At 47.2% G+C, this 27,007-nt stretch overlaps 1 protein-coding gene across 4 annotated transcripts in view; it reads left to right on the top strand.

Annotated features, from left to right (window-relative positions):
* The first annotated feature begins 7,965 nt into the window (after positions 1-7,965).
* Positions 7,966-27,007, top strand: part of DGKD (diacylglycerol kinase delta) — a 105,896-nt gene continuing 86,854 nt past the window's right edge. For all 4 annotated transcript variants that reach the window (XR_010660515.1, XR_010660519.1, XM_065917000.1 and 1 more), the window contains exon 1: positions 7,966-8,132. Coding sequence is in view for 2 of the 4 variants with exons in the window: in XM_065917000.1 (XP_065773072.1) it covers positions 7,977-8,132 (156 nt within the window). In the remaining 2 variants the exon portion in view is untranslated. The remainder of the gene's footprint in view (positions 8,133-27,007) is intronic.

Genomic DNA, 27,007 nt, shown 5'->3' on the forward strand with positions numbered 1-27,007 from the left:
GCGGGATGCGGGGCGTTAGCCACATGGTAGCAGGGCTAGCCCTTTAGTGATGCTAAATTCCAAAGTGTGGGTCTTTTTCACAGAAATAAAGTTTGTTCTGCCCCGGCTGTGAGTCAAGCTGACTTGTTGGGGAGGCTGACTGAGTTAGTAACACGCAAGGGGCAGCCTTGAGTCTGGGGGTGCGGGGGCATGGGAGAGTGGGTTGGGGGGAGAAGGACCCTTCAAGGTAAGAAGCCATCCTGAAATCATTTGCTCATCCGACGGGGGGCTGGTGTGTCCCAGGCTTTCTCCAGGGCCTCTGGGGTAGGCTGTTTCCCTGGAAACTTGGGGAAGTGGGTGGCGCGGGCCAGTGTGTCTAGTGACCTGTGCTATCCTAGCTCCAGGGCACCCACAGATCCTCCCCAGAGAAACAGGGCAGTGGACGAATGTGGACAAAACCACTCTTCATCTCTTATTCAACTTTGGTAAAGAATCCACCTGTGATGTCGGAGACCTAGTTTCGATCCCTGGGTTGGGAAGATCCCCTGGAGAAGGGAAAGACTACCCACTCCAGTATTCTGGCCTGGAGAATTCCATGGACTATATAGTGCATGGGGTTGCAAAGAGTCGGACTTGACTAGGTGTCTTTCACTTTCACTTTGCTTTGAATCTAAGTCCTACTTGAGCTCTGGGTTGTTGGGTTGTTTTTATTGAATGCAAGCAGTGAAATTCCAGTTGTTTGGTGTAAATGGGGGGAAAGGAGTGCATTAGAAGGACTCAGAGTGGCTCAGAGAACTGACTTAAAGGAAGAATCTGAGTTGCCACACGTGGGGTGGGTGGAAACCAGAGAAGCCCCAGGGGTCATGGCCCAGGAGCTCTGGGTCCTGCCCTCTGGGTTGGCCATTCACCCCTGGTGGCCTAGCACCAAGCTCCTAGTCTCTGAGGCTCTGGTTCTGGTGTGCTGTTCCTGGGAAGAAGAGTCTGGCCCGACTTCGGCCAGGGGATCAACGTCTCAGGGCCAGCGATGGCAGAGTCCAGCCCTGGGAATGGGTTGTCCTAGAAGAGGGGGTTCTCCATGAGCCCCATGGGCTTCTTGGTTAGACTGCCTTCACTGGGATTGGACATTGAAGGGGTCAGGGAGAGGAAAGCTCATGTCCAGGAGGAAAGTGAAGCTGAAGAAGGAGAAGATGTAACAGAGGTGATGCCAGGACCCCATCTTTGGAGTTCTTTCCTTGGCCTGTGGTACCCCAGCCTTGGGGTCTGCTGCTGATGGCAGAGAGATTGAACGGCTCTCTTGGTGCCCACAGAGGGCCTGGGGGATGTGTTGACCCCCAAGGGGATAGGATGAAAGGAGACTGGAGCCTTCTACACAGTTTAACCCACTCACAGGAGGCATGAGGGTGGACGGGAGGGGGCCAGTGTGGGCTGGACACTCAGGGTCAGGTCTCCAGGACCAAGAGCAGTGGCAGAGGACCAGAGCAGGAAGGCCCCACACCTGGGTTTGTTTGGCACAATTCCAGGCTGTCTGTGTCCTGAGGACTGGGATTTAGATCAGAGGCTCTCCTCGGGAACCTAGGACAGGATCCCATACTCACAAATCGGAGTCTGAACTCGAGTGATGAATAGGAGGCCTTCCGATATTGACCGCAATGAGAATTCATTTCTGGAGAAGAGCTAATTATAATACAGGCGGAAAACTGGGCCTTTGGCCTGTGGGTGAGCAGGGTTGGACACAACCTCCCTGTCTTTTTTTTTCTGCCATGCTAACGGAACAGCAAGCAGGCTTCCACTCCAGCCACGCCCCTGCCTCAGGACACTCAGGGCTGGAGGTACGCTCCTCTGGGGATCCGAGCCCTTCCGCTGCCCGCCTACTGCCCAAGCCCACAGCTCAGCTGTGGTTGGCTCCCGCCGGAGATCCTGGGCAAGACGGGAACCTGGGACTGCGCCCGGCAGGCCTGGTGAGAGGATCAGTCACTCGGTTCCTGCATTGCTCGACCCCAGGATATCCTAAGTCAGGGTGGACAGTAATAGGCCGGACCTTTGAAAGTGTGTGGGTGTGAGAGCCAGAGAGGAAGGCCAATCCCCGGAGAACAAAGGTCAGAACAGCCCTGGCCCTCCAGGTTATTTTGGTAACAAAACGCTTGACTTTCGCGTGCTGACTAGTTTAACATGTGCGGCTGGCCACCCCCGTGAGAGCTCTGGGGTGGGAGCAGAAGTGAGCCACTGCTGCCTGACCAGGGTAAGGAATATCGCCTGGCTGAGCCTGTGCACCAGGGATGTGTCTGCTTGGCATGCAGACCCCTGGCATCGGGACGCAGAATGTCTGTGTGCAGGTTGGATGGGTGGCCCGGGGCTTTCTAGGTATGTGCGGTGGGAGACACAGGGTGCCAAGGAGCTGAGGGTGTTGCAGGGGGAATGTGGTGTCTGAGAACTTGGGGCAAAGTGCTGCAACAAAAGGGCTGAAGAAGTAGGGAAAGCTGTTGTTTTTTGGGTATCTGCACCATGCTTGGGAAGCACCAACCATGCCTCCCATTCATTAGATGAGAAAAACTGCAGTTCAGAGAGGTTAAGTCCCTTACCCAAGGTCACACCAGCTAGTAAGAGTTGAAGTCAAGACTTAAACTCTAGTTTCCTGGAGTTGATGAGGGTCAGAACTTTGCTCACAATTTTTTTTTTTTTGGCCGCACCACAAGGCATATGAGACTTTAGCTCCCTGACCAGGGATCGAACCTGTGCCCCTACGGTGGAAGTGTGGAGTCCTAACCACTGGACCGCCAGGCAATGCCCTTTGCTCATCTTTTGATGCTGAATCTGTGATTCTATATGAGAGTTTGTGGGGGAAGAAGGGGCAGACTGGCATTTATGACTCAACAATGGCTGCCCTTAAGTTTTTTTAAGTTGAAAATATTAATATTATTGAGGTAGTTATAGATTCACATGCAGTAGTAGGAGACAATACAGAGGGATTCCCCAAAGGTAATATCTTGCAAAACTATAGCAGATACCACAACCAGGAAATTGACATTCATATAGTCCATCCATGTTTTTCATATTTCCCCCATTTTAGTTTTTACTTGCATTCATGTGTGTGTCTGTGTGTGTGTCTTTTATCATGTGTAGATAACTTTTTAGAGTATGTTTTCCTATTCCTCTAAGATTTTTCATTGCTTGCCTCCCAGTCTAACCTCATGGCCCTAAGGGTCTAGTTTACTGATCCTCATCAGGTGGGCAGGGAGGGGGCTGGAGGTGGGCGCATTTGGAAACGTATGGGGGGCAGCATTTGGTGACACGGGTCCCTGGGGGCCAGGGAAACTTTACGTTGCACACAGCAAAGAAATGTCCTGCTCCAGATGTCAGCCATCACCCTAGTTCAGGGTAAAATAATTCCCATGTTTTCAAGTGCACCGTTTCATCTATCCTAATGTGAAGCGGTTCTTTCTGACAGGAGGTGGCCTTCTGCACTGACAGGTCGAGAAAAGAAAGATTAGGTTGGATGTGAAGTGTGTTATTACTGCCACCTCGAACATGCCCTTAAGGTGGGGTAGACTCGGGGAGCAGCGTATTGTTAGCGATGATTCACAGTGTGACTCAATCCATCAGGAGGCGCCCGGTGACTGCGTGCTCACAGGCACCACCTCGGGGGAGGTCTCCAAGGGAACAGCTCCGCAGCCACCCTAGAACACAAAGGCTTCTCCGATCATCAGAGAAAATATGCCAGTTACGTTCCTCCGATTGCAGAACATAACACAGTTCTTACTAAGCTTAATGCTCTTTTAAAAAATACACTTTATTTTCAAATAGTTTTAGATGTACAGAAAAGTGGCAAAGTACAGTATGTCCCTCCACACCCCGAGTCTCCTAAATCATTAACATCTTACACTAGGATAGTACATTGGCCATACTGAATGCATCAATGTGTGTGTGTGTGTGTGTGTTAGTTGCTCAGTCGTGTCCAATTCTTTGCGAACCCATGGACTGTAGCCCACCAGGGTCCTCAGTCCATGGAATTCTCTTGGCAAGAATACTGGAGTAGGTAACCATTCCCTGCTCTAGGGATCTTCCCAACCCAGGGATCGAAGTCAGGTCTCCTGCATTGCAGGCATATTCTTTACCATCTGAGTCACCAGGGAAGCCCTAGAATGCATCAATATTGACACATTCTTATTAAGCAGAAAGTACATTCTTTATTCAGATTCCCTTAGTTTTTAACCTACTGTCCTTTTCCTGTTCCAAGATCCCACATGACATTTGGTGGTCACGTTTCCTGAGGATCCTCTTGGCTGTGACAATTTCTAGGACTTTTTCATTATTGCAAATAGACTCCTCTCCAGCCAGATTCCACCTCCCAACTCTCTCCTGAGTTCACATCTATGCCCTTGGCTTTTCACCTCTAAAATGATGGATTCTGGACCCCAGGTACCCCGCGAGCATCCAAAAGGTATAGACAACAGCACTGTCCCTCCCCCCAACACCCCTAGGTTTTTGCACTCATGTATCACACTATACGGTTATTGTCTTCCCAAGTAGTAAAGTGAAGTGAAGTTACTCAGTCCTATCTGACTCTTTGTGACCCCAAGGACTGTAGCCTACCAGGCTCCTCTGTCCATGGGATTTCCCAGGCAAGAGTACTGGAGTGGGTTGCCATTTCCTTCTCCAGGGGATCTTCCTGACCTAGGGATCAAACCCAGGTCTCCTGCATTGCAGGCAGACCCTTTACCATCTGAACCACCAGGGAAGTCGTAAAGGTTGTGTTCCCAAGTAGGGCTAGTGATAAAAAATAACCCACCTCCCAACGCAGGAGGCGTAAGAGATGTGGGTTTGATCCCTGGGTCAGCAAGAACCCCTGGAGAAGGAAACAGCAACCCACTCCAGAATTCTTGCCTAGAGATTCCCAAGGACAGAGGAGCCTGATGGGCTACCACTTATGGGGTCACAAAGGGCTGGACACGACTGAAGCGTCTTAGCATGGCCATGTTGCAATTAATTGATATGAAACCACTAGTCTTTGTGGAGAGGCAGGACAGCTTTCCCTTGTGGCCTTATCAGTCAGCTCCTTGCTGTCATAACAGGGTACCACAGACCTGCGAGTCTAAGCAACAGGATGTATTTTCTCAGGATTCGGGAGGCCAGGAGCCTGAGGTCAAGGTGTGGTCAGATTCTTCTGAGACCTTTCTCCTTGGCTTGCAGATGACTTCTCTGTGTGTCTTCACGTGGTCTTCCCTCGGGCCCTGCCTGCGTCCACATTTCTTCTTACAAGGACACCAGTTGTACTGGGTTAGGGCCATCCCAATGGCCTCGTTTTAACTTAACTACTTCCTTAAAGACCCTGTCTGCACACACAGTCACATTCTAAGGTCCCAGGGGATTAGGGCTTCAGTGTATGGCTGTTGCGGGACACAAGTCAGCCCCTAACAAGACCCTTCTCTGCTCCTTCTTTGAGCTTCAGCTTCCTAGGAGGCCTAGCCCTAGAGGGTCAAGGACTTGGGAATTACACGGTCCAAGTGAAGCTCTGCCTCTCTTGCCTTCCTTGGGAGAGATGTCTGAACCTCAGTTCTTCATCTCTAGAATGAGACCATCGAGCTTGCTCTGGGGGACTCGTGTGCAGACCAGAATTGCTGGTCAAGTGTTTGGCACGTGTCCGGTGGCTCGTCAACGGGACTCATGCACTCTTGCATCTGGGAACTTTCCGCCACCAAGAAAATGTTCTATCTCGTGTGGCCTTGGGTGGTAGCAGCTAAACCGCATTTACCTACTGAGCAGTTGAAATGTGGCTAGTGTGGCCGAGGAACTGAAAATTAATTTTAATTAACTGAAATAGAATTGGAAGTAGCCACGTGTGGCTAGTGGGTACAGCAGTGGGCAGTGTAACCGGTGGGCCAGAGGCCCCTAGCGTGTCCCCAGAGAGTTTCTGCCTCAGGCTGTGCCATGCCCTGTCCTGGCGGTGAATCCATTCCCCTGGCCATGTCCCCCTACTAGATGCCACTTTGTGGCCCCCAGGGGTGGTGGGTCTCCTGTATTCTGCCTCTGGAAAGCAGCGCCTCGTGCCGTGGGGGCCAGAGCATGCTGACCAGCAGGCAGGACAGCCTGTGTGTCCCTAGCCACTGTGTCCCTACTAGCAGCCCTTTGAAAGGGCAAGGGGACAATAGCGTAGCTCCATAGTACCACAAGGACACAACTTAGGAGCTGAATGACAACTGTACCTCAGAATGTACTGCATTTGGAAGTAGGGTCTTTAAAGGGGATTTGTCCCTCTGTTCAGTTCAGTTCAGTCGCTCAGTCACATCCAACTCTTTGTGACCCTATGGACCGCAGCACGCCAGGCCTCCCTGTCCATCACCAACTCCCGAAGCTTACTCAAACTCACGTCCATTGAGTCAGTGATGCCATCCAACCATCTCATCCTCTGTCGTTTCCTTCTCCTCCTGCCCTCAATCTTTCCCAGCATCAGCCTGTCCCTCTGAGGTGGCACCAAGTCTTTCTCCACCTGGATGTGCCAAAGGGTGGCAAAATCTCAGCTGATGTCACCTCCTCGTTTCACTCCCACCCACCCACCATCAGCAGTCTTAGCTGGGAAGGAGGTGGCGGTGGTGATGGTGGTGCTGTCATGTTGGACTCTTTGCGACCCCACAGACTGTATCCCAGCAGGCTCCTCCGGCCATGGGATTTCCCAGGCAAGAATACAGGAGTGAGTTGCCATTTCCTCTTCCAGGGGATCTTCCCCACCCAGGGATGGAACCCTTGTCTCTTGTATCTCCTGCATTGGCAGGGAGATTCTTTACCACTGTGCCACCTGGGAAGCCCTGCTGGGAAGGAGGGGCTTATCCCAAATCGCCTCTGCCTCCCTCGTAGCAATCACTCTGCCCTGAGTCCATTTCTCTCTCTCCACAGGTCTCTCAAAAATCCGGGGCAGCCACCTGATCCATTACTTCAAAGCCTGGATCACAGACCTCAGCTTTGTGACCTAGTCCCCGCCCAGGGTTCAGATCGCTCAAGGGCTTCCAGCTTCCCTCAGTTCACTTCACTCGCTCAGTTGTGTCCAACTCTTGGAGACTCCATGGACAGCAGCACACCAGGCTTCCCTGTCCATCACCAACTCCCGTAGTTTACCCAAACTCATGTCCATCGAGTCAGTGATGCCATCCAATCGTCTCAACCGCTGTCGTCCCCTTCTCCTCCTGCCTTCAATCTTTCCCAGCATCAGGGTCTTTTCAGGACTCAACCTAAAAAGCCGAAGCCCCTTATCAGGTTAACAAAGCCGGGTCTGACCTGTCCGCCCCCAGGCTCATCTCTTTAAGTGTTTTCTTTCCTTTAGGCTACAGTTTCCCTTTTTCTTAGAAATGTGTTCCTTCTTGCTTACAGGCCATTGCATCATTTCATCTCTTGGCCCCCTCCCCCGCCCCACCCCACCCGAACAGGGTTCTTCGGGATAACCCCTGCTCACATTTTCCATCTCACGTTAAACATTTCTTCAGGAAGCCTTCTCAGATGGAACCGGGTATCTGTGTTCCGGTATCCCAGAGGCCTGTGCTAGTATTTTCTTCTTGGCATTCGTGCACACATACACGCATCCACTCGCGGTGCAACTAAGTGTCGGGCGCAGCTTTAGATGCTGGCGACATAAGGCAGAACAAGAAAGAAACGGTCCCAGGCTGCCTGCAGGTCACTTCCATTCTTGAAGGGGAAGATTAAAGCCTTAAAAAAGTGAAGACAGAAACAAACAAACAAACAAACAAAACACACAATCTGTGTCCCAGGGAGAAGCAGACGCTAAATTCTGGGCATCCGACACTACAGGTGGGGCCGAAGGGGTGCGGGAGCCGGGCGCGAGCTCTCTCTGCGCGCGCGCGCCCGGCAGGGGGCGCGGAGGGGGCGGAGCTGGGGACCGCGCGACCCGGCCCCGCCCCCGCGCCCCGCCCCCGCGAGACCCCGCCCCCGGCCCGGCGCGGCCCGGCCCCCGGCCCCGCCCCCGCCCGCTGTGCGCGCGCTGGCCGGGCAGCATGGCGGCGGCGGCGGGCGCCCCTCAGCCGGGTCCGCCGCAGCCGCCTCCGCCGCCGCCGCCCGAGGAGTCGTCCGACAGCGAGCCCGAGGCGGAGCCCGGCTCCCCGCAGAAGCTCATCCGCAAGGTGTCCACGTCGGGCCAGATCCGCCAGAAGGTGAGCCCGCGGCGGCGGCGGCGGCCCGGGCGCGCGCCCCTTAACGCCGCGGCAGCCCCGTGAGGCCCGCAGCCCGGCCCGAGCGGCTGCCCAGGCCCAGCCCGGCCCCGGCCTAGGGTCCCGCCGGGCGCAGCTGCCTACACGGGGCGCGCCCCGTCGGGTAACGGGGCTGGGCGCCCGGGCTGAGCGCGTTCACCGCCACCCCGGGCGGGGCGGCGGCGGCGGCGGCGGGGACCCCGGGGCCGGGGGGCGCAGGTGGGCGCCGCGCGGGGCCCGGGCGGGCCGGGCGCTCGGCGGGGTGGGCCGGGAGCACCCGGAGGGCAGGCCTTACAGGCTGAGGGGGCGAGCGCACCAGAAATGGGGGCTCCTGGCTGCGCCCCGCCGGCGAGCGCAGCCAGACCCCGGCTTCTGCACGTAATTTCTGAGCACCGAGGGGGCTGGTTCCCGCTGGGAGCTCCGCGTTCACCTGTGTGATTTACCCCTCGAGAAACGCGGTTCGAACCGGGGTGTGGGGGGTCTTTTCTCCCCTCCCCTAGCGCGGCTTTTCTTGCGGGAAAGGGCCAGGGATGCGCGTCCTCTGACCGTCTCCCTCTCCCTCCCCGGGTGAGCTGGGGACCAGGGGGTTGTCCCTGGCTGCTCACCCCGCTTGGCACCTCGCTCTGCACGGAGAACTCCGGGCGCGGAGTGTTAGCTGCAGAAAGACGCATTTCCTTTCCGCAGGATAAAAGTTGCACCCTTTGTTCCCCTCGCTGTTTCCGTTGCCCACTGCTTGGGGGGTTTTGCTACAACAGGTGAGCCTTGTTGTGTTAGCGCACGGCTTCCTCGGGCAGGTGGTTGGACAGGTGGCTGAGGGCAGGCGGGGTCCGTGGGCAGCCCCAGGCTGGCAGACTTGCTCATCCCGCTGCGGTGCGCTTTTCCTCCGCCGCCAGCGAGTTCAGCTGGTACTTTTACCGTGGGAGCCATTTCTGGCTTAATCATCTTCTCTCGGCCTCTGATACCTGTGTGTGGGGTGGGGGCGGTAATCTTCCGCCCTAAGGTTACAAACACGTTTATTGTGAAGTGCTCCAGTTATTCAGCACGTAGGTACTGAACACCTTCTTTGTTCCAGGTGTTAACAGTCGGAGTAATAATTATAAGTGGTAGTCATTCCCCACTGCTTACTGCGTGCCAGGCAACTTTTCTTGGGTTAACTTGACAGCACTTGACATGGGTTAACTCATTTAGCACCATTCTGTTGGGTATTATCTGTCATCCCCTCCTCTCTCTCTCTTTTTAAAAAAAAATTTATTTTAAACTTTGTGTTTTGTATTGGGGTATAGCTGATTAACAGTGTCATGATAGTTACAGGGGAACAAGGAAGGAACTTAGCCATACATACACATGTATCCATTCTCCCTCAAACTCCCCTCCCATCCAGGCTGCCATGTAACGGGGCCAGAGTTCCCTGTGCCATACAGTAGGTCCTTGTTGGTTATGCATTTTAAATAGAGCAGGGTGTGCAAGTCCATCCCAAACTCCAGCTGTTCCCAGCCACCCCCACCCCAACCACAAGTTGGTTTTCTAAGTGTCATCCCCTTCTTATGCAGTTGAAGGTGGAGAGGGTAAGTGACTTTCCCAAGGTATCACTGATAGGAACTGTGGGTCTGGATCTGAACTATGGTAAGGAACCCCAGATGGAAGGCAGTTTCTCCATTTGGGGGTTCCCAGGCTGTAGGAGATGATACTTGTCCACATGACAGGATGATGTAGTAATGCTGTGGGAACTCTGAGGACAGAGAATCCAGCTACCCCAGGAGGCAGGATCTTGAGGGAAAGTTTGTCAAGAATTAAGGAAATTAAGGAAAGGAGGAACTTTCCACGTGAATGGCCCCAGGTGGCTCAATAATGAAGAATCCACCTGCCAGTGCAGGAGACACAGGTGCATTCCCTGGGCCAGGAAGATCCCCCGGAGGAGGAAATGGCAACCCACTCCAGTATTCTTGCCTGGTTGAAAGCCCATGGCTGGAGGAGCCTGGAGGGCTACAGTCCATGGGGTCACAAAGGTTCCCACACGACTTTAGTGACTGAACAACAACATCTACAGGTTTAAGGACGCCTGGGAATGGTCAAAGGTGAGTGGGTCAGATTGAGAGGAATGAAGAAGAGGCTGGAAAGGCAGATCAGGCTGGATTTTGAAAGGATAGCCCTGGAGCTGGGTTTTTGGCCTTAGGCAAGAGGGAGCCACTGAGGGTCATTCAGAGCGTGAGAGAGATGGGTCACATCAGCTTCTGGAAAGATCTCCAAGTAGAGCCCTCAGTGGTACTGATGGGAGTGGTTCTCTCCTGCTGTTTGGTCCTTGGGCATGGCGTGTGCCCAGTATGGAGTGGATCATTTATAGCTTAGATTTATAGCTATAGATTTATATCTTAGTAAGATTTGAGCTCTCAGAGATTCCATTGTTTGTCCAGCATTCTGTGCTTCTGGAGGCTCCCCCCCTCCTTAAAACAATAGCTGTTGTACCAGCTGTTCTGGTTGAGGAGGAGTGATGGGTAGAGGTTTAAAAATACACCCCGAGGACTTGGGTTTCTGAATGCAGCCACATCTGCTGTACAAACAGCTTAAGGCTGAGTTTTCTTTTGTGTTGTTAAGAGATTGATGGAATGTGAGGTTTGCTGTGCGTGCAGTGGCTCCCAGCCTCCAGATCAGCCATTCAGAAAATTCCTCTGCTATATGTAGTGCATAGAGGAAATATCCAGAATGGTATGGGGTGTCATTCTGAATTCAAAAAAGGATCCACCCACTTTAAGGACGTGAAGCAGAGGGAGTTCATTCAGTGTAGGGGAGTGGTTGTACAGGTGGTGAAGAATTGAGAACGCAAACAGTGGGCAGTGAGGCAACCCTGCCACCCTGGACCTGGAGGACCTGGGGAGGAGGCCGCGTTTCAGACCTGAGAAGCACCTACCCTTCGCCAGGGGCTAGGACCACCGTGGGTCATCCGGCGGTGGCTGGAGACTCACCCCCGCCCCGCCCCAACCCCTTAGTCCTGCATGGGAACCTAGCCCGCGGGGGTTCAGCCCCTCTGCAGTTTGGAATAGAGCAGAAGAGTGAGGAATGAAGCCAAGGACAAGATGGCCCAGGACCAGAGCTGTATGTGTGCCGTTTTTGCACTGAAATATTAGTCCCGTTGCAAGCTAGAGCTGTCTTAATGAAAAAAAGAAAAGGCAGTATCTTACAACAGTGCCTCTCAAATTTTCATGTGCAGATCGGTTCCCTGGAGATCTTGATAAAATGCAGTAGATCTGGCAATGGGGGTTGAGATTCTGCATTTATCACCTCTCAGGTGATGCTGCTGCTGGTTCCTGGACCAGACTTTGAGAAACAAGGCCTTAATGACATATGTGTAAAGTGTTAGTCACTCAGTTGTGTCCGATTCTTTGCGACCCCAAGGACAGTAGCCCTCTGTCTATGGAATTCTCTGGACAAGAATACTGGAGTGGGTAACTATTCCCTTCTCCAGGGGATCTTCCCGACCCAGGGATTAAACCTGAGTCTCCTGCATTGCAGGCAGATTCTTTACCAACTGAGCCACCAGGGAAGCCCTAAAGAGAAGCCTTACCAAGAGCCAAATAAATATCTGTTTACAAGGTTCTTTTAAAACTTTCTTCTGAGTCTTTTAGCATACTGAAAACTTGATCTGTGTAGATTTGGATTGTGTTAGTTGCTCAGTTGTATACGATGTTTTGCAACCCCACGGACTGTAGCCCGCCACGCTCCTCTGTCTGTGGGATTCTCCAGGCAGGAATACTGGAGTGGATTGCCATTTGCATCTCCAGAGTACCTTCCTGACCCGGAGATCGAACCCTGGTCTCCTGCACTGCAGGCGGATTCTTTACTGTTTGAGCTACAGGGGAGTCCCTTTACTGTTTGAAGTGAAGTGACGTTGCTCAGTCATGTCCGACTCTTTGCGACCCCGTGGACTGTAGCCCACCAGGCTCCTCTGTCCATGGGATTCTCCAGGCAAGAATACTGGAGTGGGTTGCCATTTCCTTCTCCAGGGGATCTTCCTGATCCAGGGATCGAACCTGGGTCTCCTGTATTGCAGGCAGACGCTTTACCCTCTGAGCCACCAGGGAGCTACTGTTTGAGCTATGTAAGTTGAGATTTGGAATGGTCATTTATTAGTTTTCTGTGTCATGGATGTCTCAACATTTTCATATGTTCTAACTGCCCCCAGCAAACACATTGCTTCTTTTCATTTCCTACCATAGTGCACAGTATTTTCTGGGATCACATAGCTAGTGTGAAAAGTAGAAAGTGGAGCTCATATTCTGGTAAATTAATTTACTAATTTGAGGTGTTCTCAAATTTGAGTAGGTAACTGTGATTCTGTGAAGCCTTAACAGTTCAGATAGGGCTTAATTTAAAACTTTTTTTAAAAAAAGTTAACATTTTTGGCTTTGTGCATTAAATATTCCTGATTTCAAATTGAAAAACAGTATTTCTTCCATTGTGAAATAAAGACTAGTAGAGATTAAGTAAAATGTTCAAGTTGTAAAACACTTAAAAAAAAACAGCTTTACTAAGATAAAATTCACATACCATAGAGCTCACTCATTTAAAGTGTACAGTTCAGTGGTTTTTAGTATACTCATGGTTGTGTAATCATCACCACAGTTAATTTTAGAACATTTTCATCACCCCCGAAAGAAACCCATAACCATTAGCATTCACTCCCCATTTCCTCCCAACTTTCTCAACCTTAGGTGACTGCTAGTCTGCTTTCTATTTTGTGTATTTGCTGATTCTGGACATTCTGTATAAATTTAGTATGTGGTATGTACACTTTGTGTCTGGCTTCTTTCACTTAGTATAATGTGTTCAAAATTTATCCACGTTTTGGGCTGTGCCAGTACTTTTTCTGTTGTTGCTGGATAATATACCATTGTATGGATATGCTACATTTTCTTTACATTCATCACTTGATGGACGTTAGGGTTATTTCCACTTTTTGGCTATTATGGTTGCTGCTGCTGTGAACATTCATTGACATATTTCTGTGTGGACATATGTTTCTTTCTCGTTTTATAGACCTAAGAGTTGATTTCCTGGGTTGCATGGTAATTCTGTGCTTGGTCTTTGAGAAACTGCCAGACTGTTTTCCAAAGTGGCTACACCATTTTCCATTTTCACCAGCAAGGTATGAGGGTTCCAGTTTCTCCACCTCCTCAATTGTTTTATCTTTTTGATTATAGCTGTCCTAGTGGGTGGGAAGTGGAGTGGAAGGGTTTTTAAAGCTAGTGTGTAGCAGTGTTTGAGTCTAAACTGTGGTGTCAAATGGAGTTGATTCATATCCTGCTTGCCTCCATATGAGTCACGTGATCACAGTCAAGTCTAAACCTCTTAAGACCTGGCTGCTTCATCTGTGAATGGGGAAGTACTAGTTCTTGGGTAGGCAGTGGTGACAGTCAACATCAGGTGTGTGTTCCTGAGCCTCCGTTTCCATATCTGCAAAGTAGCAATGATAATAATAGTTCTCAGGTCTGTGAAATAGAAATGATAACTCATAGAATCAAATGGAATAGTCTTTGTGCAATACTGATCTAGTATTGTGCCTGTGTATTATGAGCATTCAGTAAATGGTTGTTATTATGATTATTTCTGTCTTTCTGATTGTTCACTTTTTATGTCTTTAATAGTAGCCATCTCCTGGAATCCCTCGTCCTCCAATTCAGGCTGACCTGGATGCGTCTTCATCTCTCGCACCCAGAATAGCAAATAAAAACGAATCTGGTGGACAGTTAACAGTGAATATCTTTTAAAAAAAATTGTTAACTCACTGAATCCTAGTGGGCATACCGCGGGCTAGGTGTTATTTTCCTTATCTCACAGATTCAGTTTAGCTCAGCCAGGAGTGGACACTTTAACTTGGTTCCGTGTGTCGGGCACTTGGGGTACCTTCCTGAACGGCAAAAGTCACTCCTAGAGCTAGTATAGTCTGAAGACAGACGTTAATAGGATAACCGCATAGTGACTGTAGGGCTCTTTAAAGTGGACTCTAAATCAAATACCTGCTTGCTCTGTAAAAGAAAGAGGAGGAAGATTTGGACCCAAAGGAGCATATAGGGAAATGGCCATGTGAAAACAGAGCTCACGATTTTGAGCTGTGCTCTCCAAATCAGGGACCAGGTGGGGTCGTTAGAAGAGGTCACATTAATAGACGCAATCCCTCCTGGATCCTTGGAGGGAGTGTGGCCCTGCTGACACCTTGCCTCCGGATGTCCAGCCTCCTGCCCTGGGTTTAAGCCTCCCAGTCTGGGGCCTTGGTTATGGGGCAGCCCCAGAAGACTGACAGAGGACATACACCGATTGTGAAGGGCATGCCGGGGTGCAGAGCTCTGGGAGGCAGGCAGACAGGTCTCGGGAACTGAGGAATTAGGATCTGTCAAGAGGCGGCAGTGGCGGGCGAACTCCCTTCACTTGGTCTGGGATCCCAAAAAGCCTTTTCCCAGGAGTGAGGAGGGTGATGACACCCAGTCCTCCAGTTATTTTCATAAGCCGTCTGTAAATCCACTGTTCTGTGTTCAGTGAAGAACAGATACACGGGAGGTAAGGCCACATGAATTAAAACCAACAGAAACAGCAGACTATAAAGACAGATTAACAGGGGCTCTAGTCATCACAGATTTTAAAATAACTGTGCTTACTATGTTTAAGGAGATAAAGGCCAGATTGAGAATTTTGGCAGAGAACTGGAAACTAAGAAGGAACCAAATGAAAATTCTAAAACTGGAAAATGTAACAATTGGAGTTAAATTCTCAAAGGAAGAAGGGTAGAATAGACATGGCTGAAGGAGGAATTTAGTGGCCCAGAAGACTGCTCAAAGGAAAATTTCTACCCACTAGAAATCTGGAGACATTAAAAAAAAAACTGGAGAAATTAGCAGATAGGGCAGGAGTCAGAGATAACAGTGAAAAGGTCTTTTATGAGAATATGGGGAGAAACAACACTTGTAAAGATAATGCCTGAGAACTTCCTGAAACTATTAAAAGACACCACCCACAGATTCACTAGCCCTGTGAACACAAAGAAAACCACACCTATCACTTCACAATAAAACTGCTGAAAACCACAGATGAAGAGACTTGAAAGCAACTAGAGACAGATTATCCTCAGAAGAGCAGCTTTTAGGCTGACAGCTGTGTTCTTAACAGAAACCATGGAAGCAGGAGTCAACTGAAATTTAAGTGCTGAAAGAAACTACTGCTAACCCGGATTCTTACTCAGTCAAAAGATCCTTCAGAAAATAAAGCCGAAATAAAGACATCTTCAAATGAACAGAATCAGTTTTTTTTTTGTGCGCAGACCTGTAATGAAGGAAATGTCAAGTGGTGTTTTTGTTTGTGTCTGGCCAAAGGAAGACGGTCCTTGGTAAAAGGTTAGTGTTTCAGCAAGGGATGAAGAGCTACAAAAAGGGCATGCGTGGGAAACACAGTGATCACCTGTTAGAATTAATAATATCTTTGGGTTTAAAATATATGTAGAATTAGAATACATAGCAGTGGCATGCAAGTCAGAAAGGAGGTACATGGAATAAAACTGTTTAAAGTTTTCCTTGCATTTTCAGGAAAAAGAAAAAAGCCAATTAATATTAGACAAGTCAGGAATACATATTGTAATCTGTGCAGCAGTCACTAAATTGTGAAGGGTGATGTGCTATCTAAGCAGAAAGGCAAGAAAAATTGAATAAAAGAAATTCTAAATCTGAAAGAAGGCAGGAAAGGAGACAAAAGGGAGAGAGAGGGATTGGGAATTTGGGGTTTGCAGGTGCAGCGTGCTGTGGATAAACAGCAAGGTCCTGTTGAATAGCGCAGGGATATGCCACGATAAACCATAACGAAAGAGTATTTATATGTAACAGAATCACTTTGCCGTATAGCAGAAATTAACACAGCACTGAGAATCAACTATAATTCAATAATTTTTATTTTAAAGAGGGGGAGAAAAGGGAACATTAAATAAGTGGAACAAAGAGAAAGCAAACAGTAAATGGATAGGCTTAAAACCCAGTATCAGTAATCATGTTAAATGTAAGTGAACTTGATTGCCTCAGTTAAAAGTCAGATTGTCAGGTAGAAAAAAGAGCAGACTAGGTTGTTTAGAAGAAACATTTAAAACAAAAGGATATAAAAAGATTGAGAGTCAAGGGATGGGGAAAAACTCCTGTGCACGCACCAACCAGAAGAAACACTACAGTGTGTTAGTGTCAGAGTCTTTGAAGGAAGGATTTATTATTAGAGATAAAGATGGAGTACTGATACAAGATAAAAGGTTTATTTCAGATATGATAACTTAAAATCTGTATATCGCTAGTGTAATTTAAAAATTTTTTAGAAGAAAAATTAATACGGTGTTATGGAAGTAAAACAAATCTGTGATCATAGTGGGTTTTTTTTTTTTTTAAATTCAGCTCTGTCACATCTTGGCTGTGGCATGTGGGATCTTCCGTTGCGGCCCCTGGACTCTCTGGTTGTGGCACGTGCGAGCTTAGTTCTCGGGCCAGGGATCAAACCTGAGTCTCCTGCTCTGCAAGGCAGACTCTTAACCACTGGGCCACCAGGGAAGTCCCCGTAGTGGAGTATCTTAAACAGACCTGTTTCAGATGGTTATGGTAAGCAGACAGAAATTTGTAAAAATACAGAAAAATTGAGCAACCGAGTACTAAACTTGACTTAAGGGACGTATAGAGAACACTACTGAACAATTAATTGCAGAATCGAAATTCTTTTAAAAAACCCAAGACATATTGGTCAGAGTTCACTGTTCTAGCCAGAAGGCAGTTCTCAACAACTTTTCAAAGGACTGAAATTATACAGACTGTGGTGTTCTCTAACAACAGTGGAATTAAGCTAGAAATCAATAAAATGAAAACCCCCGTGTATCTGGAAATTTAGAAATTTGTTTCTAAATAACATTATGAGTCAAAGCTAGAAAATATTTTTAGTTGAATGATTGCAAAAACATATCAATGTAACTAATGGGATACAGCTGAAGTCATGTTTAGAGCAAGGTTTATAGCTTTAAATGTACTTATGTTACCAGAGGAAGACTGCTGAAAATCCACAAGCCAGGCTGTGTATCAGGTGGTTAGAAGAGAAGTAGCAACATGTTAGACTCAAAAGGAAGGCAGTAATGAAGAGCAGAATCCAAGGAAATGAAAAGCATTCACCAGAAGAAAGATCAACAAAGGCAAAAATTGATTCTTTGGTAGGAAAAAAAAAAAATACGATGAAATTGACGAACCTCAGCAGCATTAATCAAGGAAAAATAGAGAAGGCAAATAAGCAATTTTAGGAATGAAAAAGGGACATCACCAAAAATCTTACAAATATTAAAAAGAGTAGGCAGATATTATAAACAACTTTATACAAGTAAATTTGAAAATTTACTTGTATGGCCCGCCATCTTTGGCCTGGCTTGTTCTAACCGGTTCTGGTGGGCCCTTGTTTTTTTCTGTTCTGGTGGTTTCCTGTAAGGCAGGGATAAACGCTTCTCAGCTGTGTTCCCTCAAGGCAAGGGCAGGATTAGAGCCGGAGGCTAATACCTATGGTAGCAAATGCAGGAAAAACGTCTTGATAAAAACTCAACATTCATTTCTACTCAAATTGGAAAGGGGAGAGATCAGCAAGCTTTCCCTAAAGGGCCGCATAGGAAGTATTTAAGGCTTTGTGGCCATAGACCCTTTCTGTGGCAGCTATTCAGCTCTGCATTGTAGAGTAAAAGCAGCTAGAGGTGACATGGGGCATGGCTGTGTTCTTTACAAAAATAGGTGCTGGGCTGGATTTGCTCGTGGGCAACCTTGGAACCCCTGGATTGGAGAAGATCCTGAATTTATTTATTTACACCTGAATTTAGGCTGATAAGGTGACTCAGGGTTGGGGTTGGTCCTCAGAAAGACCAGATAAGTTATATGTAAGACCTTTCAGTCTTCCAACTTCCCAGGACCAAGGGGGACTGGAGATTTTGAGTTATAAAAACTCATTTTAGCAAGGAGATTTGGGGAGATTCTGGGTTGGCGAAAGCATTAATATGCTGGGAGGGTGCACACCCAGAGAAGGCAGGGATGCGCCCCTTCCCACTTCCTAATGCCTGGCCTTGTATGTATCTTCCTTATGGTGTCTCTTCCAGGTGTCAGGATCTTGGGAAGGGAATGCTCATGTGCTGTTGGTGGGAACATTAAGTTGGTAGCACTGCTTTAGAAGATAGTTTAGCAGTATCTTTTAAAGTTGACTTTAAAAATTAGGCTTCCCTCATAGCTCAGTTGGTAAAGAATCCGCCTGCATTGCAGGAGATCCTTGTTCAATTCCTGGATCAGGAAGATGCGCTGGAGAATGGATAGGCTACCCTCTCCAGTATTCTTGGGCTTCTCTTGTGCCTCAGCAGGTAAAGAATCTGCCTACGATGCGGGAGACCTGGGTTCGATCCCTGGGTTGGGAAGATCCCCTGGAGAAGGGAAAGGCTACCACTCCAGTATTCTGGCCTGGAGAATTCCATGAACTGTATAGCCCATGGGGTTGCAAAGAGTGGGACACAGCTTTCACTTCACTCACTTTCAAAGTTGAAGACATGCATACCCTATATTTCTGCAGTTCTTCTTCTGGATATATATATCTAATAGCTTATGTAAGCACTTGCACTCCAAGAGGCATGTGCAAGAATATTCCTGTGTATCGTTTATACTGGTTTCCCTGGTGGCCCAGCAGGAGACCTAGGTTCCATCCCTGGGTCAGGAAGATGCCCTGGAGAAGGGAATGGCAACCCACTCCAGCATTCATGCCTGGAGAATTCCATGGACAGAGGAGCTTGGCGGGCTGCAGTCCATGGGGTCGCAGAGTCAGACACGACTGAAGTGACTTAGCACACAGCACTCGCGCACATTATTTGTGCCAGCTCAAAAGTGGAAGCCACCCAAGTGGTTGTCAGCAGTAGAACTGTTAAATGATAGTGTGTTCTTCCCAGACAGTGCTGTCCATCAATGAAAATGAACTGCTGCTACCTGCTGATTAAGGATTAATCACAGCATTAATATTGTCTGGCCAAAAAAGCCAGACATCAAGTAGTACATTCTGTATGATTCCACTTACATTTGGTTCAGAACAGATAGGATAGAAAGGTGTTTAGGCTGCCCGTTTAGCTGCTTCTCAGAGAAGTCTGGGCAGGGGTGGGGTGGGAAGAGATGGGTGGTGACTGCATGGTCCTTGAGAGAAGGGGGCATCCCAAGGGCCGATAGTGCTGTTTTTTGACTTAGGTGGTGGTTAGTTGGGTTCTCAGTTTGTGATAATTTGTACATTTTTGGATTTTATTTGTGCTACTTTGTAATGAAAAATATTTTTAATAATTTTTTTTTTTTTGAGCAGTGCTACATGTGGAATCTTAATTCCCTGACCGGGGATTGAACTCTCGCCCCATTCATTGGAAGTGCAGAGTCTTAACCACTGGACCCCCAGGGAAGTCCCCAAATTATTTTTAAATTGAAGTATAGTTGATCTACAATATTATATTAGTTTCCACTGTATGACATGGTGATTCAGTGTTTTTGTAGATTTTACTCATTTAACAGTTTCCCTGATGGCTCAGTTGGTAAAGAATACGCCTGCAATGCGGGAGACCTGGGTTCGATCCCTGGGTTGGGAAGATCCCCTGGAGAAGGGAAGGGGAACCCACTCCAGTATTCTGGCCTGGAGAATTCTGTTGGCCTAGAGAATTCCATGGTCACAAAGAGTTGGACACGACTGAGCGACTTTCACATACTCTATTTAAAGTTATTATGGAATATTGACTATATTCTCTGTGCTGTACTGAAAAAGATTAAAAAAAAATGATAAAGAATGAGGAGGAGGCAGTTAGCCAGAGAGGTATGCAGAGGCCGTGTAGCCAGAAGGAGCTTGGGGAAATTAAGATAAGCTGGCGTGGGTAGCGTTAGCAAGGGTCGCAGAGCCCTTGATCGTGCTGTGGGGTTGGGAGCTGGGTAGGAGGCCACGCGGGGAGCTCTGGAATACTGGGACACTGTTGCTGTGAGATCTTGGAAAGGAGTGTCTGACCCCGGTTGGAAAGATGGCTCCGGCTGTGTTGCGGCCGCCTCCGTGGATGCGGCTGACCCCTGTGGTACGAGATGATGGTCGCCTGGGCCAGGAACGGGGTAATGGTGGTGAGAGAACTGGCTGGCTCTGACCGGGAGAACTCGGTGATGGCCCGGTGGGCTCTGGGGAGGAGGAGGAAGCTTGTGGTGCGCGTGGCTGGAGAATGGCGCCCCGTGTCTCTGATGAGGAGCTGTGGTTGAGGACCAGTGAGGACCAGCTCTGGGGACTCGGCCGCCGCTGGGCCGTGCTGGGGTGGCATCCGGGATCCCGTGATTCTCTCTGTGCCAGCTTCACAGATGCGGACACAGAGCAGCTCGGCAGGTGTGCCGTGAAGCCGCCTGGGTCCCCTAGGTTCCGGATCGCACCTCTTCTTGCTGAGTTCCCTCCAGCCCTCCAGCAGTTGTGCGGGAAGGAAGCCTGAGAGGAGAACGGTGGGTAGAGGAAGGGGGCCCAGTGGGTCTGGGGGTGAATGGAGGAGGAGGGCCCGCCGGAGACGGAAGGGGGAGAGCTGGGGGCGAGCCGGGCAGGGGGGCAAGGAGGAAAGTCAGTCAGTGCTTTCAGCACGCGAAGGGCCACCAGCACCAGCTTTATGTCACTCTGGTAATTTCCTTCTGAACTGTTTTTCTGGATACATCTAATTTACTTGAAATGAAACTGTATGTAAATGTTCACTTAATGTTAGCATTTACCCATGCTGTTAAAATCTCTTTTTTCTTATCCTGTGTAATGGTTGTACCTTGTATTCTATGAATAATACCTTTGTAAAGAAAGCTCTCCAATTTTTTAATTGGGAAAAATTAATAAGAATAGCAGGAGGGTATATACTTAATGTACTTAGTATCAAGATTCAGTAATTGGTAACACTGCCAAATATGCTTTTATCTGTATGTATTAAATATAAATAAATGATTTACTAAGCCATTTGTAGGCATCCTGACAGTGTATCCCTAAATAGCTCAATGTGTATCTTTTAAAAATGACATTTCATTTCACATGTGGTCCATTATTACACCTCGGTTCAGTTCAGTAAGTTCAGTTGCTCAGTTGTGTCCGACTCTTTGAGACCCATGGATTGTAGCACGCGAGGCCTCCCTGTCCATCACCATCTCCCGGAGTTTACTCAAGCTCGTGTCCATTGAGTCAGTGACGCCATCCAACCATCTCATCCTCTGTCGTCCCCTTCTCCTGCCCCCAATCTTTCCCAGCATCAGGGTCTTTTCAGATGAGTCAACTCTTTGCATCAGGTGGCCAAAGTATTGGAGTTTCAGCTTCAGCATCAGTCCTTCCAATGAACACCCAGGACTGATGTCCTTTAGGATGGACTAGTTGAATCTCCTTGCAGTGTAAGGGACTCTCAAGAGTCTTCTCCAATACCACAGTTCAAAAGCATCAGTTCTTCGGCGCTCAGCTTTCTTTAGACTCCAACTCTCACATCTATACATGACTGCTGGAAAAACCATAGCTTTGACTAAATGGGCCTTTGTTGGCAAAGTAATGTCTCTGCTTTTTAATATGCTGTCTAGATTGGTCATAACTTTTCTTTCAAGGAGCAAGCATCTTTTAATTTCATGGCTGCAGTCACCATCTGCGGTGATTTTGGAGCCCCCCAAAATAAAGTCTGTCACTGATTATTACACCTAATCTCCTACTAATAAGGACTCCTAAAAATAAGGACATTTTCCTATATACCATTATTACACCTAAGACATTAATTGTAATTTTCTAATATCTGTATCTTTTTTAGATTTCCCCAGTTGAACCAAAAATGTCTTTTATAGCCTCGCTTTTGGGAACCAGGTGCCAATCAAAATTCATGCGTTGCATTTGGTAGCTGTATCTCTTTAATCTCTTAATCTAGAGCAGCTGCCCTCAGCGGCCCCTCGCCTCCCCTCCCCTATACAACACTGAGCTTTGGAAGAGAAGAGGGCAGTTGTCTCGTAAAGTTTGTTGCTGGATTTGTCTGATTGTTTCCTCATGGATTTTTTTGCGTCATTCTTTAATGCTCTATATTTGCTGTAAGACTCAGTTTGAAGACTCAGTCATATTTTTGGGACAGATAACCTAGGTGTGGGATGCTCCGCGTTCTGACTGGCGGGTGGTCTCCTCTGCTGTGTTTTTGGTTTCTGTGGAGTTGCTGGATCTGTTTACTGGAAATGTGAATTTCCTTCTTTGTGGTTAGGAGGTATCTGTGAGGTGATTCCTGAACACTGCAAATAATCCTTTTATTCAAAAACTTTTTGCCAAATGATTTTCAGCATTTATGCATAATAACTTGCCTGGATCATTTTATTAAAAGAGTTTGAAAGATGGACCTGCCGCCATCCTTCAGCTTTCTGTGGTCTCTTCCCCAGTTTTCTGTTGGTTATTCTGTAAATTCTTCCTGCTTCGGCTAGGGAACAACTACACTTCTTCCTGCCAAAGCAGGGTAATTTCTAGATTCTCTCTGTTTAATGACTAATGTTCAAAATAAGGATTTGGTAGGATAGTCATCCCTAGTGGAGGCAAATGAGTTTTGTCCCCCTCTTTTCTCTCTCTCTCTCTGTCTCTGCTGGGGGAGGGGGAGTTGCCCCCTCTGTGGATTCATGACTTTTTATTCAGTTATAGTTTATTCAGTTATAATCAGTTATAGTCCCCATTTCCCCAGGAGCACTCCTTCCAGCTGGCTCTGTGGTGTCTGAGCGCTTGCTTGCTGTGTCAGGAGCTGTCTTTGGATCTTCAAGGGAGAGCCCAGAGGTGGGGTTGCAGGCAGAGGGGTTGGCCCCGTGCGATGCTGTTCTTCCGCCTGTGTCTGGGACGGGCATTCCCCAGTGACTTCAGCGCATCAGACCGGCAGCTATTTGCTTTCCGTTTTGGGGCAGTATTAATAAATGAGGGGAGGAGCTTTGTCTTCTCTGCCTCTGATGATTGCACCTCCATTTACTTGGTGTTCCTTCTGGGTGTTCTTACTATCTGTAGGTGAGAGGATCTGTCCCTTCAGCACTCTGTCCATGCGGGTTTCTCTCCACCGCACCCACAGCCTTCTGTGGGCATCTGTCTCGGTTCTGTCCTGTGCCCCCTCAGGACACAGAGTGCTATTCTGCAGCATACATTTCCCCTGTAGCCCCTTCCCTGAGAAGTTTAGTTCTGCTTTGGTGTGATGATGTTTGCTCCCTGTCCTGATCATAGCCTGTATCCTAGCTTGTTATCTTTTAATTTCATCCTGTTCTCTTTGGTGCTCCCTGTTCTTTAAAAATTTTAAAAAATTTTTCAGTAGAGGCCGTGTCTTCTTGTAATCTTTTTACAGGAAGCATGTATTTTCTAAAATGGTCCTCTGTTTTCTGTAATAATTCATTTCAGATTTATGTATGTGCTGTATGGTATATCTTCAAACTCCTGCCTCCATTTTTTTTTTTTTTTTTTTTTTGGTTTTGATGTAATGATGTTGACTGTCGTTTGCCGGTCTTCGGGTTGGAACTGCTGTTAGCTGTGTGCTTGGCCCTGGGAGAAACGTGAGTCCCACTGAGACTGGCCCCAGGTCTGTGGCATCCCCCCGCCCCCTCGGTCTGAGCGGGGACTTTTGGCTCACCTGCCATCACCCTCATCAGGCCGGCTCTGCTCTTACATGTCTGAAGGTGAAGGGCCTTGGGCTGAGTGGTTTTCTGGAGCCTGGCTCCCTGGCTCCATGGCGAGGTGCACCTCGACCTCCAGGATAAACAGTCCTTTTGTTTGTCCTGGGGGCAAGATGGGAGAGGGTCCCTCTCTTTATCTTTCCTTCTTTTTAAAAAAATTATTATTTGAAATGTATAATTCATTGGCGTTAAGTGTATTAACAGTTCACTTTCAGTTCTAAGCCTTCCTTATCCCACATTGGAACCCCTTCCGCATTAAGAAGTCATCCCCGTTTTTCCTCAGCCTCTGGCATCCACTAACCTGCTTTCCATCTCTGTGTGTGTGCCTCCTCTGGATATTTCTTATAAATGGACTCATAGAATATGTGTGTGACCTTTTGTGCTTGGCACCTTCCCCTCAGCATAATGTTTCAGGGCTCCCCCGTGTTGCATCTTGTGTGAGTACCTCATTCCTCTTTATGCCTGAGTAATATTCGTTGTTATCAAACGATATCCCATTGGTTTTATCTGTTCGTCTGTTGATGTCTATTTGAATTGTTGGCTATTGCGAGGAGAGCTGCTATGAGTGATTCTGTTTGAATGTCTGTTTTCATTTCTTTCGGGTGTATACCTAGGGAGTGGAATTGCTGGCTAGTTCTGTGTTTATCTTATTTAGGAATCTCCAAACTTTTTCACAATGGCTGCAGCATTTTACATTACCAACAGCAGTGTTTGAGGGTTCCAGTTTTTCCATGCTTGTCTACACTTGTTATTTTTTGCCCTTCCTTCCTCTCTCTCTTAAAAAATTTGTTTTCGATATGGCCATCCTGAAGGGTATGGAGTGGTGTCTCATAGTATTGATTTGCATTTCCTTAATCATTGATGATGTTGAGCATCTTTTCATGTGCTTGTTGGCTGTTTGCATATCTTATTTGGAGAAATGTCTATTCCAGTCCTTTGCCCATTTAAAAATTGGGTTGTCTTTTTGTTGTTGAGTTGTAAGAATTCTTTATATATTTTGGATAATAGATTGTTATCAGTTATATGATTTGCAAATATTTTCCCCCTTTCTGTGGATTGTCTTTTCACTCTTTATTTTCTGAATTTTTGTTGAAGTATAGTTGGTTTATAATGTGCTATTAGTTTCTGGTATGCAGCAGAGTCATTCATGTGTGTGTGTGTGTGTGTGTGTGTGTGTGTGTGTGTGTGCTGTGCTTAGCTGCTTAGTCATGTCCAACTCTTTGCGACTCCATGGACTGTAGACCATTAGGCTTCTCTGTCCGTGGGACTTCTCCAGGCAGGAATATTGGAATGGGTTGCCACGCCCTCCTCCAGGGATCTTCCCACCCAGGGATCGAACCCAACTCTGCCGCTTGCAGACGGATTCTTTACTGTCTGAGCCACCAGGGAAACCCAAGAATACTGGAGTTATATATGTGTCTGTGTATACACACACTTTTCCAGATTCTTTTCCATTATAGGTTATTACAAGCTATTGAATATAGCTCCTTGTGCTATGCAGTAGGTCCTTGTTTAGTTTATATGTAGTCGTGTGTATTTGTGAATCCCAAGATCCTGATTTATTCCTCTCCCCTTTCCCTTTGGTAACCGTAAGTCTGTTTTCCTTGTCTGTGAGTCTGTTTCTGTTTTGTAAATAAGTTCATTTGTATCATTTTTTTAGATTCCACATACAAGCGATATTGTGTGATATTGATCTTTCTTTCTGATTTACTTCACTTAATATGATTATCTCTAGATCCACCCCTGTAGCTGCAAATGACGTTATTTCATTCCTTTTTATGGCTGAGTAACATTCCATTGTGTGTGTGTCTGTGTGTGTGACATCTTTGTCCATTCATCTGTTGATGGACTCTTGGGTTGCTTTCATGTCTTGGCTATTGTAAATAATGCTGCTGTGAACATTGGGGTGCATTTATCTTTTTGAATTATAGGTTCCTCTGGTTATATGCAGGAGTGGGATTGCTGGATCATATGGTAACTCTGTTTTCAGTCTTTTAGGGAACTACCATACTGTGCTCCACAGTGGCTGTACCAATTTGCATTCCCACCAGCAGTGTAGGAGGATTCCCTTTTCTCCACACCCTCTCCAGCATTATTGACTTTTTGATGATGGCCATTCTGATTGGGATGAGATGGTACTTCATTTTAGCTTTGTTTGCATTTCTTTAATATAATGATGTCTTATTTTATTTTTTTCCTTGACCACACTACATCACTTGTGGGATCTTAGTTCCCTGACCACGGATTGAACCTGGGCTCTTGGCAGTGAAAACGTGGAGTCCTTTCTGATATTTCATTGTTAGTGTAAAGAAATGCAACAGATTTCTGTGTATTAATCATGTATCTTGCTGCCTGGCTAAATTCATTTATCAGTTCCAATAGGTTTGTGTGAATTCTTTTGAATTTTCTATATGTATTATCATGTCATCTGTAAATGATGACCGTTTTACCTCTTCCCTTCCAATATAGGCACTTTTTATTTCTTTTTCTTCTTTGATTACTGTGGTTAGGACTTCCATTGCTGTGTTCAATATAAGTGGTAAGAGTGATCATCCTTGTCTTGTTCCAGATTTTAGTGGGAAGACTTCAAGTTTTTCACCATTGAGTATTATGTTGGCAGTGGGTTTACTGTAAATGGCTTTTTTTTATGTTGAGTTATGTTCCCTCTGTATCTATTTTGGTGAGAGTTTTTGTTTTTTTTTAATCATAGTGGATGTTGAAATTTATCAAATGCTTTTCTGCCTATTGAGATGATCATGTGGTTTTTGTCTTTCCCTTTGTTGGTGTTGGTACAGTCACATTGATTGACGTGTGTATATTGAACCATCCTTGTGAACCTGAGACGAATCCAACTTGATCATGATGTAGGATCCTTTTTGTGTTGTTGGATTCAGTTGCTACTATTTTATTTAGAATTTGGTCTTTTCATTCTTGATGGTGTCCTTTTATGCATAAAAGTTTAATTTTGATGAAGTCTAGTTTATTTTTTCTTATTTTACTGGTGCTTCTGGTATCATATTTAAGAAACCATTGCCAAATCCAAGGTAAAGAAGATTTATGTTCAAGTTTTCTTCTGTAAGTTTTCTAGTTGTAGCTCTTATGTTTAGTCTTTGGTCCATTTTGAGTTAATTTTTGCATGAGGTGTGAGGT

This window comes from Muntiacus reevesi, chromosome 1 (assembly GCF_963930625.1).
Source record: "Muntiacus reevesi chromosome 1, mMunRee1.1, whole genome shotgun sequence".
NCBI classification, from domain to species: domain Eukaryota; kingdom Metazoa; phylum Chordata; class Mammalia; order Artiodactyla; family Cervidae; genus Muntiacus; species Muntiacus reevesi.